The sequence below is a fragment of the Diabrotica undecimpunctata genome, chromosome 1 (assembly GCF_040954645.1).
Source record: "Diabrotica undecimpunctata isolate CICGRU chromosome 1, icDiaUnde3, whole genome shotgun sequence".
Classification (NCBI taxonomy): domain Eukaryota; kingdom Metazoa; phylum Arthropoda; class Insecta; order Coleoptera; family Chrysomelidae; genus Diabrotica; species Diabrotica undecimpunctata.
In genome coordinates this window covers 149,065,485-149,078,610 of record NC_092803.1, presented here as the reverse complement: position 1 = coordinate 149,078,610, position 13,126 = coordinate 149,065,485, and the positions used below count along the sequence as shown (strand labels likewise).

General features: G+C 33.5%; 1 protein-coding gene across 1 annotated transcript in view; it reads left to right on the top strand.

Moving 5' to 3' along the window:
• The window catches only part of chm (lysine acetyltransferase chameau), a 245,508-nt gene that overhangs the window by 159,176 nt on the left and 73,206 nt on the right, over window positions 1-13,126 (top strand). The window contains exon 7 of the mRNA XM_072520183.1: window positions 1,016-1,109. Coding sequence (XP_072376284.1) covers window positions 1,016-1,109 — 94 coding nt within the window. The remainder of the gene's footprint in view (window positions 1-1,015; window positions 1,110-13,126) is intronic.

Below are 13,126 nucleotides of genomic sequence, written 5' to 3'. Positions count from 1 at the left end.
AACTTGACTTCTTTCATCTTGTAGCAATGCAATAATTCGAGCAACATCTACTGTAGATAACACCATATCTTAATTATTCACTTAGTCGAAATCCACGTTTGAAAACATAAATTACTGTTTAATTAAATGTTTTCAAGTTAAAAGAAAAACAACGATTGCAGAAAACGACAACATAAATGTCAAAACTGTCAAAAACAAGCATACATGATCGCAATTGAGGATCGCCTTGAATGTTAGCAGTTTGTTATCTAATGTTGATTTAGAGTTTCGACCAATCAACCAGTACATAATATGTCTAAATTTAATGCCCAGTTGTTTTCTTTTGGTAAAGATATACTTCTGCCACGTTAGTCGTTTGTCAAGATGGATCCCTAAGTATTTTGTGTGGTTTGCTTTACTTAATTGTTTGCTATTGAGTGTGACTGGAGGGCATTCATCTCATTTCATTGTGAAGGCTACACGTGTTGACTTGGTCCTATTTACTCTAATTCGCCATTTTTTAGCCAAGTTTCTATTTTATTTAGGTTTTCCTGTAAATTTTCTGATGTTTTTGTAGGATTAGAGTCCATGGCCAGTATTGCGGTGTCGTCTGCAAAAGTAGCAACTTCTGGATGGGAGGTCTGCAGTGAACATCAGAAATAAAATAGGTCTTAGTACGCTTCATTGTGGAATACCTGCTTTGATAGGTGGAGCTGAGTGTATTCATCGTTCTGCTTTACCAGCAAGTATCTATTTAAATAGTGTGATAAAATTATAATTGCATCATTTAAATAAGTTTAATTAATTAATTAATTAGCTAATTAATTGCTTGGCGCACCTCTGACTTTTAATATCACATTAATATATATGTATATATATATATATATATATATATATATATATATATATATATATATATATATATATATATATATATATATATATATATATATATATATATATATATATAAATGATGGTTTTTAGAATGTGGAATATTTAAAACTTATTATTTATACAAATTCTTTTTTGTTGCAGGAAAAAAATTCATTTCTGAACTACAACGTGTCTTGTATCCTTACTTTACCGCCTTACCAGAGACAAGGCTATGGAAGGCTTCTTATTGATTTTAGTAAGTACCCAAGTACCCACTATATTTATTTTTTTAGAGCAATTAATAATAATTCAAGAACAAATAATAATAATAAAATTAACCTTTTCACTACAATTTAATGAGGTAACAGATATTTTTTTTATCGTACTTCTATGGTCTTTCACGTTTTCTGTGTACCGGCTTTAACTTATTTAATAATTGTTTCTGTAATTTACCGGCTGTTATCATCTGCACATGACCGTATTATATTAGTTGTTTTGTTCTAATAGTCTATGATTGTCTACGTTATCTATTCTCTCGTGAACTTTTTGATTGATGCGTTTTATTTACATATCTCCTACCAGGTCACCTTTGGTCTTCCTCTCCTATACTTTGCAGGAGTTTTGCATCTCACCGATTCTTTGTATTGTTGTATCTTAGTGGTCTAGATTGTGAAAAATTAATCTAATAACTCCTCTACACAATAAGCACGAAGTCACCTGCTTAATTCGGGTAGATTATGGGCGAAGATGTTCTTAGAAAGGAGAAACGTAAGAAAGAAAAAATACTAAACAACAAAAAAAAAAGGCAATTAAGGAAGATAATCACTCTTCAAAAAAAGAAAGGGCGTCACTGTTTTCCGGTAAACCACTTTTATTCCGACAATACATCTACAGTTTACCCTTGCAAAAAACACCATCTTTTACACTCGTTGCGTAAAAAAAACACATTAAAATGAAAGTAGACGATTGCATTTCTTTTCAATTCGAGTTCCACCATTCTCCTATACGTGTTTCGAGGTTTTATTTCTCGTCAGGGAGACTTGTAACTTGAATTCATATGAAATGTTGTTTATCTATATGGCCTTTATAGTAAAACATCATGCCTGTGTACGCTAGTAGCGACCTCTATATGAAGGTTCACATTTCAGTTCACATTTCCAACAAGAGTTTTACTTATCCTGCCTTATAATGACTGCAACAAAATAAAACTTTAGTTTATATAACGTGTCAGTCAATAATACCTAACTACTTTATATATATGTATATATATATATATATATATATATATATATATATACATATGTATATTTACTACTTTTCTGTTCTTATTGTCATTTTATGTTTAGTTTTCTTCCCTTTATTTCCCGCTTGAAGGAGAAAGGTTATATCTTATTGGTTTGCTAACATTCGTTACCAACACTCCGTTTAATATCTTGATTTTTATGTTTATTGTAGTGATTAATGTTCTACATAATAAGAAATATCTTAAACTTGGGACATATCCAAAAGTACAATAGAGTTATAGAGAATACGAATTGCACAAACACTCCGTTTTATATCTTGATTTTCATCAGTCACGGAAAGATCAGATCATAGTCAAATCACCGTCAAGTCAAGGAACAACCCATTCACACACACAGTCTGGGCAGATCACCGTCAGTCTATTTTAGCATTCAGATCGATCAAGATGCAAAAAGTGTATAAAAAATTTCACTTGTAATGTAGAGCAATCATTTAAATTGCTATTTTTCATTGCTAATCAATTTAATTTAGACTACTTATATTCTATTAAATCAAGTGCACATTGTATTGATTAATGTTCTACATAATAATAATTGTCCTAAACTTGGGAGACATCCAAAAGTACAATAGAGTTATAGAGGTAATACGAATTGCATATCTGTTGTTGACCATCTTTTCCATAATTTTATCTAATAAATCATCCCTCAGACCTACTTAAATAATAAATTTCTGAAACTCGGGAAAACAACCAAAGTTTAAGAGTCTCCCCGATTCTTCGGAAAATAAAGAAACTTTTCTAATTTTGAGAATTTATAAAGGTAGTAAATAAAAGAAAAGAGGGGCGGCTGTCTGCTGCCGCCGCGACCGATTTGACTGTTCAACAACCCCTCGACGATTGGGGTAGGTCGGCAGGAGTCAGAGAAAGAGAGAAATAATCCTACCAGACAGATCCATATATGTACGAATTTATCAGGGACGGAATGTTAAACGGATATTCCCAAAGGTACATTCGGTATGTACCTAAGTCAACGAGGATTAATTATTTACGGTTATATTAAAGCAACGTTCTATAATATCAGTGTACTGTAGCATAAATGCAGGTCTATAAGGAATTCTGCTCCTGTAAGGGTTGAAAGATTGAAAAGTTAGAGTAATAATTTATTAATATGTATATCAAAACCCTCAGAAAGGATATGTTAAAAACTTTCCCTATAGCCAAAAAATATGGCGTAACTGTGGACTATGCAGAAAAGTAACAAGTGAGCTTTTGTATATTTTAAAGAATAAAATTCTTAGAGAAAATAACTAATAACTAGAAAGAAGACATAAATAATAACGTTGTTAGTTTATTATTTAAAAACGAAGACAGAAATTTTAAAGAACTATAAATACCTACGTAACTATCCTGATTGTTGTGTATAAACTACTAACTAGAGTAATAACAAACATATTAACATAAAAATATGATAACTAGAGCAAGCTGTTATATGGCTGTCGTGGGAGTGGAAAAGCATTCGATGCTAAATAATATTGGACAATAATAAATGCTTTTTAACACTCAAGAATCTACTATCAACATATATATCGAATAATATATATAAACGAAAAGGGAACAAAATCTGTGAAACTCATTGAAAAACACTCATGGATAACACTAAAACTATGACAAATCAAGAAAACCTCACAGTACAACAAACAAAATAACTGTATACTTATCATGGAACAAATCAAAAAACGTAAAGAAATAGACACCTAAAAACAAGAGTCTTAAATAAATGTTTACTTCCTATCTCACATATAAATCTCAAACAAAGACGGTTACCAAGGAAAACATAGAAACCGGAGTAAATACAACAAGTTATGCAAAGACAAATGCTGAATATGAAACTGTCCGTTTAATCAAAAATTAAACCCCTTAATTTGTAATCTCAGATTAATTATAACTTCCTAATTTTACCTACCTTTTATCTACCTTTGTAGACTTCAAACAGGCATACGATTCAGTCAAAAGGGACAGACTATACTATATATTGGCAGAATTAGCAATACCACATAAGCTGACTCATTAAAGCCACAATGGATGAAACTCAGGCATGTGTACGAATACAAAACAACCGGACAGACTTTTTCAAAATCTCGCAGGGACTAAAGCAGGGAGATGGGCTGGCACCAACATTGTTTAACCTGGCACTGGAGTATGCGGTTAGGCAAATGCAAACTGGACGAGAAAACCTACTGACCAATAAAACGGTTCAACTGGCTGCCTACGCCGATGATATTAATATTATGAGTAGAACATCAACAGGAGCACAGGAAGCATACGCAGAGTTAAAAACACAAACGAAAAGGCTAGGTCTGGAAATTAACACAGAAAAAACAAAAATAATGGTACAGACGAGAAGAAATATAATCCCACAAAACATTATGCATGAAGATGACATTGAAACGGTTGGAAAGTTTACATACCTGGGAGTAGAAATATATGCCGATGGAGCAGAGGATGGAGAAATACGAAAAAGGATAACGCAGGCAAACAAAGCTTATTTTGCCCTCTCCCATATATTTCGGTCTAAAAGTGTCCACCGAAATACAAAGATGAGAATCTATAAAACTTTAATTCGGCCAATAGCATGTTATGGCAGCGAAGCATGGGTCCTGAAAGAAACATCCAAAAACAAACTCGACACATTCGAAAGAAAAGTACTGAGGAGAATACTAGGACCTGTGAGGGAAAACGGAATCTTCAGAATTCGATATAACAACGAGCTCTATCAACTGTATAAGGAAACACCCCTGTCAGACTTCATTAGAATACAAAGATTGCAATGGGCCGGACATGTGATACGAATGGGAGAGGATAGGCTACCAAAACGAGCACTGAACGCCAGAATGCAGGGAAAGAGACCAGTTGGAAAGCCAAGAAAGCGCTGGGAAGACACAGTAAGCAGCGACGCACAAGCACTTTTAGGAGTCCGTGTATGGAGAAGAGCAGCCACAGACAGACAAGGGTGGAGGCAAAAAATAAAGGAGGCCAAGGCTCATTTTGGGCTGTAGTGCCGTAGAAGAAGAAGAGAATTTTACCTACATCTATTTATGGTTTTTCTTATTTCTGTATATACTATCCGGTAAAACTAGATCATTTTCTAAATAATATAAGAATAATTTCATAATGCGAATATTATATGTATGTGAGCACCTCGGGCCAAGGTAAAAGTTGTTTAAACTTTTGATGAATTGTTTTATATTGGGAGCTTATTAATTGGGGTTGGACTCTATGGTGTTCGTAGTCCATCAGAATATTTTACTCAGACAAGTACTTTTGACGTTTCGTTGAGTGTACCTATTTTGAGCTACCAATAAGATATTGACTTCACAACATTCGACTTCAAATATTTCACATCGTCGACCGAGAAGTTCGGACATAGGACGTTCTAATTATGCCCTGTCGATTGAAGAAGAAATATATATGGATTCACAGTAAAACCAAAGCAAAAGATATTTCAACGCAAGTATCAAAACTTCGCTGAGCAGCTCTGAGACTGAAGGACAACTTCATCTATCGAAGGTTGAAAATCATCTGGGCTATGCGGACTTTGTTGACTGTCATTCTAAATAATTCTGCACTGCTTCATTTAAACAATTCCCTTAAGTTCCTAAGCCAGGATATTCTTCGTCTTCCCATATTTCTCATTCCTCGAATTTTGCCTTTCATATTAAGATGGTTAGATGACATAAAACATGCTGAACTGAGTTGGATGCAAATAGTCCAGGATAAAGAACCTTAGAGAAAATTAAGAAAGGTCTGTACAAATATGGATGGTTTAGCTAATTAAATAGATATTTAAATCAACTTAAAAATGATTTCATCGTTTGAAAAATTGGGTAGAACATCAAACGTAATATACGCCTTAATGTATATGATATATTTTTTAACTGTTTTAACTGTAAAGAATACACAAGACTATGAATTGAGAAGGTTTTCCATTTTTGATGCGTTGTTGCTGAGCACCTGGCTAACGTTTTCATCTGATTCATGCAGGTCTAGAACGGGTCACATCATTAGGTTGATTCTGGCATTTGTAAATTTTCTGTACCATTCAACCTCTGTCATAAGAAAATAACTGTCGTTACCACCATATAAATTTTTCATTCTTGTATAAATATCCATGGGCTGACAATCCGCAGCTGTCGAAAATTACACGTATAATATTTTTGGACGGATTATCAGGTACGACAATAGATCAATACAACAGATCAAACGAAAACAAATTGGTACTTTAACTTTTTTGTTTCTATTTGATATCATAGACCTCCGTCGAGTCGATCGATCTGGGAAAATTCTAAATTTCCAGACCGAAAATTTGACAACATTGTGAAAGGGCGACGACCACAGCCACCTGCGTTCTTGTTGCGTAGAGCTGCGTCACGCGTTTTACGACGCTCAATTATTCATATCATGACCCACCGCGACTGTAGCAACCCTATGCAGACGAAGCGAGGGTGGTTATCGGGGTGGGAGCGAGTCTTTTGTTTTACAAAGTAGCCACTTTGTTCGAGGCGATCAAATTTAAAATATATGCTTGTTTGGTTCATTTTCGAGACGAATACCTACATACAAAGTGATTCTTGATTAAAACAATACAAACATTAATAAAACTATGGAATTACATGAAATTATGTAAACTCAAATATGTACACATTAAATAACTTACGTGTGTGTGTGTGTGTGTGTGTGTGTGTGTGTGTGTGTGTGTGTGTGTGTGTGTGTGTGTGTGTGTAGACCAGTAGCGACAAACGTCAATTTCATTACGGGTTGCATACATTAGATCTTAGAGGCAGCATGGCTGGTCTGGACCTTTACGTATGTCCTGTCGAGTGTCGAGTCAAGTCTGTCGAGTGGATCGTTCCATAATCGCACAGGTTGAAAGGCACGGGGTATCCCCATCTTTGGAGAGTTTTGTTTTTACATCTTGTAGTCCCGGTTGGTTTTTTTAAGGGATTTCCAGATTTGTTGACTATATTATAGGCGGCAGTAAGGTCTATGAAACTAACAAGTGTGGTTTTTCGATTTTCATAACCATTTTCAATATATTGGATTAGGTTGAATATGTATTTGCGAGTTAGTACTTTTTCACCTTCAAAAACAGAATGCGTACATCTTTGTCACTTTGATGCTTTTCAGTTTTTTACGGATTTACATAAATTCTCGTTATGTTATATTTATAGATGTTATTATATTTTTTTTTTCTATCTTGTCTCATGTCTTGAGAAGCGTCAAAATTTCCTTTTGAAGCTTTCTTTCATTCATTTTTTGTCTCGTTTCTTCTGTACTCTGGTTTGTAAAAGCTTATACATAACTTATAAAAGAGAAGGTTCCCAGTGGTTGGCTGTATACCATGATTTAAAAGAACTTACAATGAAGTACACAATGGTATATTTATAAAATTACTAAAATAATAAAAATATCCAAAGGGATTACAATTTTATACCAGTGTGTAACCATTTTTTGCTCATGTTGCTAGAAAGATCACCTATTGGATATACAGTGGTACCTCTATACATGAGTGAATTAATATACGAGTGTTTTGAGATACCAGCCGATACGAGGAATCGCACACTAGATTGCTGCACACGACACCAACATGCGCCCCGCATGTTGGGGTCGTGTGCAACGTCTAACCGTTTCTCCTACCTCAGACTAGGACGTCAGTCTATATGCTTGTTTTCCTCGTTTTCAAAGCATTTTTGATAATTTAGGAACGCGTTTCGTGCTTTTTGTACATTTACAAACATCAGATTTATTTTTATAACCATGTTTCAGAAGGAGAAGATAATTAGAACATGGTCTATTAAATTAAAATGTGAAATCATAGAAAAACATGAGCAAGGTGTGCGAGTAATTGACTTGGCGGTGATGTACCGGCGTAGCACATCAATGGTATGTACTGTGCTCAAAGAGAAGGAGTTCATAAGGGGTATATAACGCCAGCTAAGGGTGTTACAATGATTTCTAAGCTCTAGACCTCTCCACATGAAAAGATGGAGAAACTATTAATGGTGTGGATAATAGAGGAAGCAGCTTTAGGGAGGAACCTTAAAACGAAGCATCATATGTGAGAAGGTACGAGCGATTTACGATAAAAGCAGCAAGTTCGGATGTAAAGGAAACTGAGATTTACATTAAAACGTTTTCCGAACTGATAGAAGCCAAATGATACATCCCTCAGCAGGTCTTCAACTGTGACGAGGCAGGGCTTCTCTAGAAAAGGATGCCGAATAGGACTTACATAACGGCAGGCGAGAAGACAATGCCAGGTCAAAAAATCATGAAGGATAGATTAACTCTAGCACTTTGCACCAATGCAAGTGGGGACTGCAAAATCAAGCCTCTGCTAGTATACCATTTGGAAATCCCAGGTCCTTTAAGTCACATAAAATTTTTAAAGAAAAACTGCAGGTTATGTGAAAATCCGAAGGCGTGAGTCACCAGGAAATTCTTTGTGAAGTGGATAAACCGGGTGTGTGGTCCTTCTGTTAAAAAATATCTACAGGAAAACAACCTACTCATGCAAGCCCTTCTCGTCCTCGACAATGCTACTGCTCACTCACCAAATGTCGAAGATGATTTACTCTAAGAGTTTAAGTTTTTTAAAGGTTTTCTACCTAGCACCCAACACCACTCCTATCCTGCAGCCTAGGATCAGCAGGTGATTTCTAATTTTAAGAAGTTGTACAACAAGCTCACTAAGAATTACTAATTAGGCCTGGCTGGATGTTACAAAGAAGACCTTAATCTTTGCATGGAAGAAGCTGTGGCCTGAGGGTGTAGCCGAAAAGGTCTTCGAAGGATTGGAACCCGAAGTATCAGTGGTAGAGGAGATTATTTCTCTGGAAAAATCCATAGATCTGGAGATGGATGAGAGATATGTGAACGAACTCGTGAATATTATTTTTATCATATACGCTAATTATTTTGAAGGCTGCCTTATGAATATGTTCTTGCCTTCTTAATGTTTGTATTGATTTATTCTGCATTATCTTTTATATTGTAATCGTAAATACGTTATGTTTGACATTTTATTAAACAAATTATTTGGGTTTCTTACTTATAATACAAAAAAATTCTCTAATAATTTTATTTTATCCGCCTCATTCATAATGACAATTCATACTATATAATTTTATATGTACTTGGTTTCTTTTTTCTATTACTTTTCTGTTTTATTTTGTTGTTTATTCATGCTTTCATCATCTTCAGTCTGTTATATCTTGCAATTAAACAGTTTTTTCAGTGTATGTATAATAATTATTAATATTGAAAAATACAGTAATCAAGATTGATCCGAAACAGTCGCAATACGGGGTCAACGAACATCCAGACAAACTAATAAACTGAAGAGTAGACATATGGGGGTTGGTCCGTACTTCGTAATCGTTGCTGATGGGACTGCTGAATAAGAGGAAAGATATTAGAGATGAGTAGAGATGGGTATCGGGAATGGGAATCAATTGGGTAGCACATATTAAACAAACTTATAAAAATAAGTTACTTATCGATTCTACAGTTTTTGATATTTTTATATAAAAATTGCAAAACAAGTATTCAACTAAACTTATTCTCAACAACAGCTTTTTCCCTATCCAAGCACAAGTGTATCTTAAAAGTATAGCTTCTTTCAGTAACGTTTTATATGATTGATTGATGATGTCTAACTTACAAGAAAGAGAAATAGACCACCACACAGGATTGGAAAAATTGTTTACATCAATAGGAATCAATGAAAGAGTGAGTTGTGAAGAAGATGTAGAGTAATGTAATGCTAGTTCGACTAAAACAATTTACAGTAAATGTCAACATCGTATAGGTGTACAATAATTTATACACTCAGGTATAATCACCATCATTTAAAAAATGCACATAAAAGAACTACTAATAATAATGGATAATTTTAACGCAAAAGTAGGACGAGAAAAATCAGGTAACTAAATTAGAACCCATGGCCTTGGAGAAAAAAATGGGGGTGGAGAAAAACTTTCTATATTTTCAAGAGAAAACGATTTTGTTATTAGGTCCATGCAGATTATATACCTAAAAATTCCCAAAAGACGGAAATGATGGTACGTTTATACAAAAGCAAATCGATTAGAATTAAGCCAAATTTAGAGTAAAATGTAAGAAATTAAAAGCAAAACAAAAAACAACTACTTACGATAGAAGAAACCTAAATTATCCAGTGATAAGAAATCAAGTCATGGATTTGCTCAATTTTTCAACATTTTACTTGATGCAAAAGAAACAGCTGAAGAGTTGAAAAAGGAAATACATAAAATATTCCAGGTCACGAAAAATGTAAAGAAAGAAAGACTAACAAATATGCACGAAAACGAACCCTGATGAGATCCTGAATTCAGAACGAACTAAATTGATAATAAGATGTACATATATATGGATACATCAATAACTAAATTAGGAGAAAAATCATAGAAGCAAAAAAACATCAAGAACATCAAGACAAATTGCCAGAGGTTTTTAACATACAATAAACAAAACACCCTATACAAGAAGGTCAATGATAGAACAGGAAAAAAATTCAAACAGAAGTCAATAGAAAAAATGTAAACAAAGAGAGAAATCAAAGGATTTCTACCTGGCGAAACCGAATTCAAATTTGTACCACTGTGCTTTCTAAAACTTGCAAAGCAAACAGCTTGATAAATTACTCGGTCAAAATTCGTAGTGAATTCAGTTTCTGGTACTCCAAACGGAGCTGTTGTACTGCAGATAATTTGTACACTATTTAGTCAAACAAATTATAGTGTTCTTGCTATTTATTTTTGAAGAATATTTGATAATTTTTGCCTTCTTGGTTTATTGGATTTTTAAATTTAATTTTTCATTTTTTTTTTTTGGAAAATAGGGATCTACAAAATATGTTTATACTGATAATGTCAAATCATAACTTTTTTGTCTTTAGGCAAAATTTGACGGATGGCTAAATTGCCGACTATTTATGGTTTTTTTTTCGATGCCTCATAGCTATTATTTAAAACCAGCAAGTAATAATTTCGCGACTGAAATATTATAACATCATTTGAGCCTGTAGTTAGCATAGAAAATTAGCATATATAATAGATCGACTCGACGTAGCAGACGTGGTCCTGCAGATTCCGTTACTGTTATTGCACCAAGTCTCCGCTCTCTGCACTCTGCTCTTTGCCGGCAAAAAAGTCTCAACCCGCATAGATACTGCGGGCGTCGCCTTTATGATCCGGAAAGTTGTAACCGCTTATTTAGAGCTAATTAGTCTTTAGTAACATGTACACTAATAAACAATGAAAAAAGGGTTGGGCAGTACTTTTTCGTTGTAATTTTAAATTGTTACTAAAAACACAGTTTCATCATACATTTCTACCAAAATTCTTTTTATTTAACTCAATACAGCATATAAATTTTAATTTAGTATGCAAGGCATAGTACGGATTGCTCAAATATTTAAATGGTAAATTTTATGCCTTTACGAATGTAATGTACATCAGGTATCAACAATAAACAATAGTGGTATATATATATATATATATATATATATATATATATATATATATATATATACAAACAACACAGTTTATTAGGGTTGCAGTCAGAAAATTGGCCGGGATGTTAATGAAGAGTTAATGAAACACTCTTATGACTTTTTTGTCTAGCTTTCGGAATGGTTTTATTCCTTTTTCCAGACACTGTAATAAGAAAAAAATGTAAATATTTATAAAATATCACAAATCTTCAGTGTAACTTACTAGTCGTTGAGATTATTTGTAAAAGCATAGACACTCAACATTAATAACACACATATAAGATATAAAATAGTGGACAAAATACATTCTAAAATTCATTAAAATTTAGGTACAGATAGTAAAAATTTAGTTTGTCATCTTTTACTAGTGTGTTTTAACTCTGACACATAGAGAACAAAAAGAAAAAACCCTATGATTAAAAAGTAATTAGTTGTACTTAATATTATATTTCTTTTTAAGAAATACTAGAGGCCCATCTTAGGTGATTTTAATTTTTAAACCTGTCTTAATGGTATGCAACATGTTATGCATATAAGTGTAATTTGTGTGGGTACAGGTAGATATTAATTTTATTTTGGATGTTTTTCCAGTAAGTAACAATAAATGTTGCTCAGTTTATCTATGTCTGACTTTTTATTGATGCAAGATATACTAGATTTTATGGAACACATTTCCAAGAAAACACGTTTTGAATGGTTCTTTTATTTTTCCAAAATACAGGAATCCTCGAAATTAAATGCATGTTTCAACGTTACTGCATGTTCTGTCAATGTACATGCATTTATTTTTTTGGTTTTTATATCGCTACGATGTGAGATCACCCTACTGTGAAAATTACGAGATGATTCTCCTATATATATTTTGTTACAATTATTACACGGTATAGAATAAACAACATTCGATGACTCCTGTATTGTGAAAGGATCTTTTGTTTTTGTGTATAACTTCGATACCGTTTTCACATTTTTGGTTGTAATTTTTAAACCACTAACATTTTTGAAGATGTTCATTAGCTTCGGTGTCAGAACTGGAATGTAGGGTAGGCAAGTTATTTTAGATGGTATCACTGATGTGTTGTGTGTCAATGTCAATTGTCGGACCTCATTGTTATGAAAATTTTGGTTGTCAGAAAAATGCGAAGGAAAAGGAGAACCGAAAATGAGTTTATTTAACAGCCCTATAGGATAGGAGTTCTCAAAATAAAGGCCTTAAGCTGTCTTTATTTAGAATATTTGAAAATTAATAAATTTAAAAGTACAGATATAATTCTGAATGACCAACTTGAGACAAACAGCTGTCCCCTCCTCAATTTATTCTGCTAAGGACTATAAAGTGTAGACGCATAGTAAAAATATATCACTTGAGAAAAGCCGAAACAGCTGTAGTAAAAATACATTAATTTTAGTGTGTTCCCTTTACTTAATTTCTCGTGGTCTGGTATACTGGTCGGGCATACTG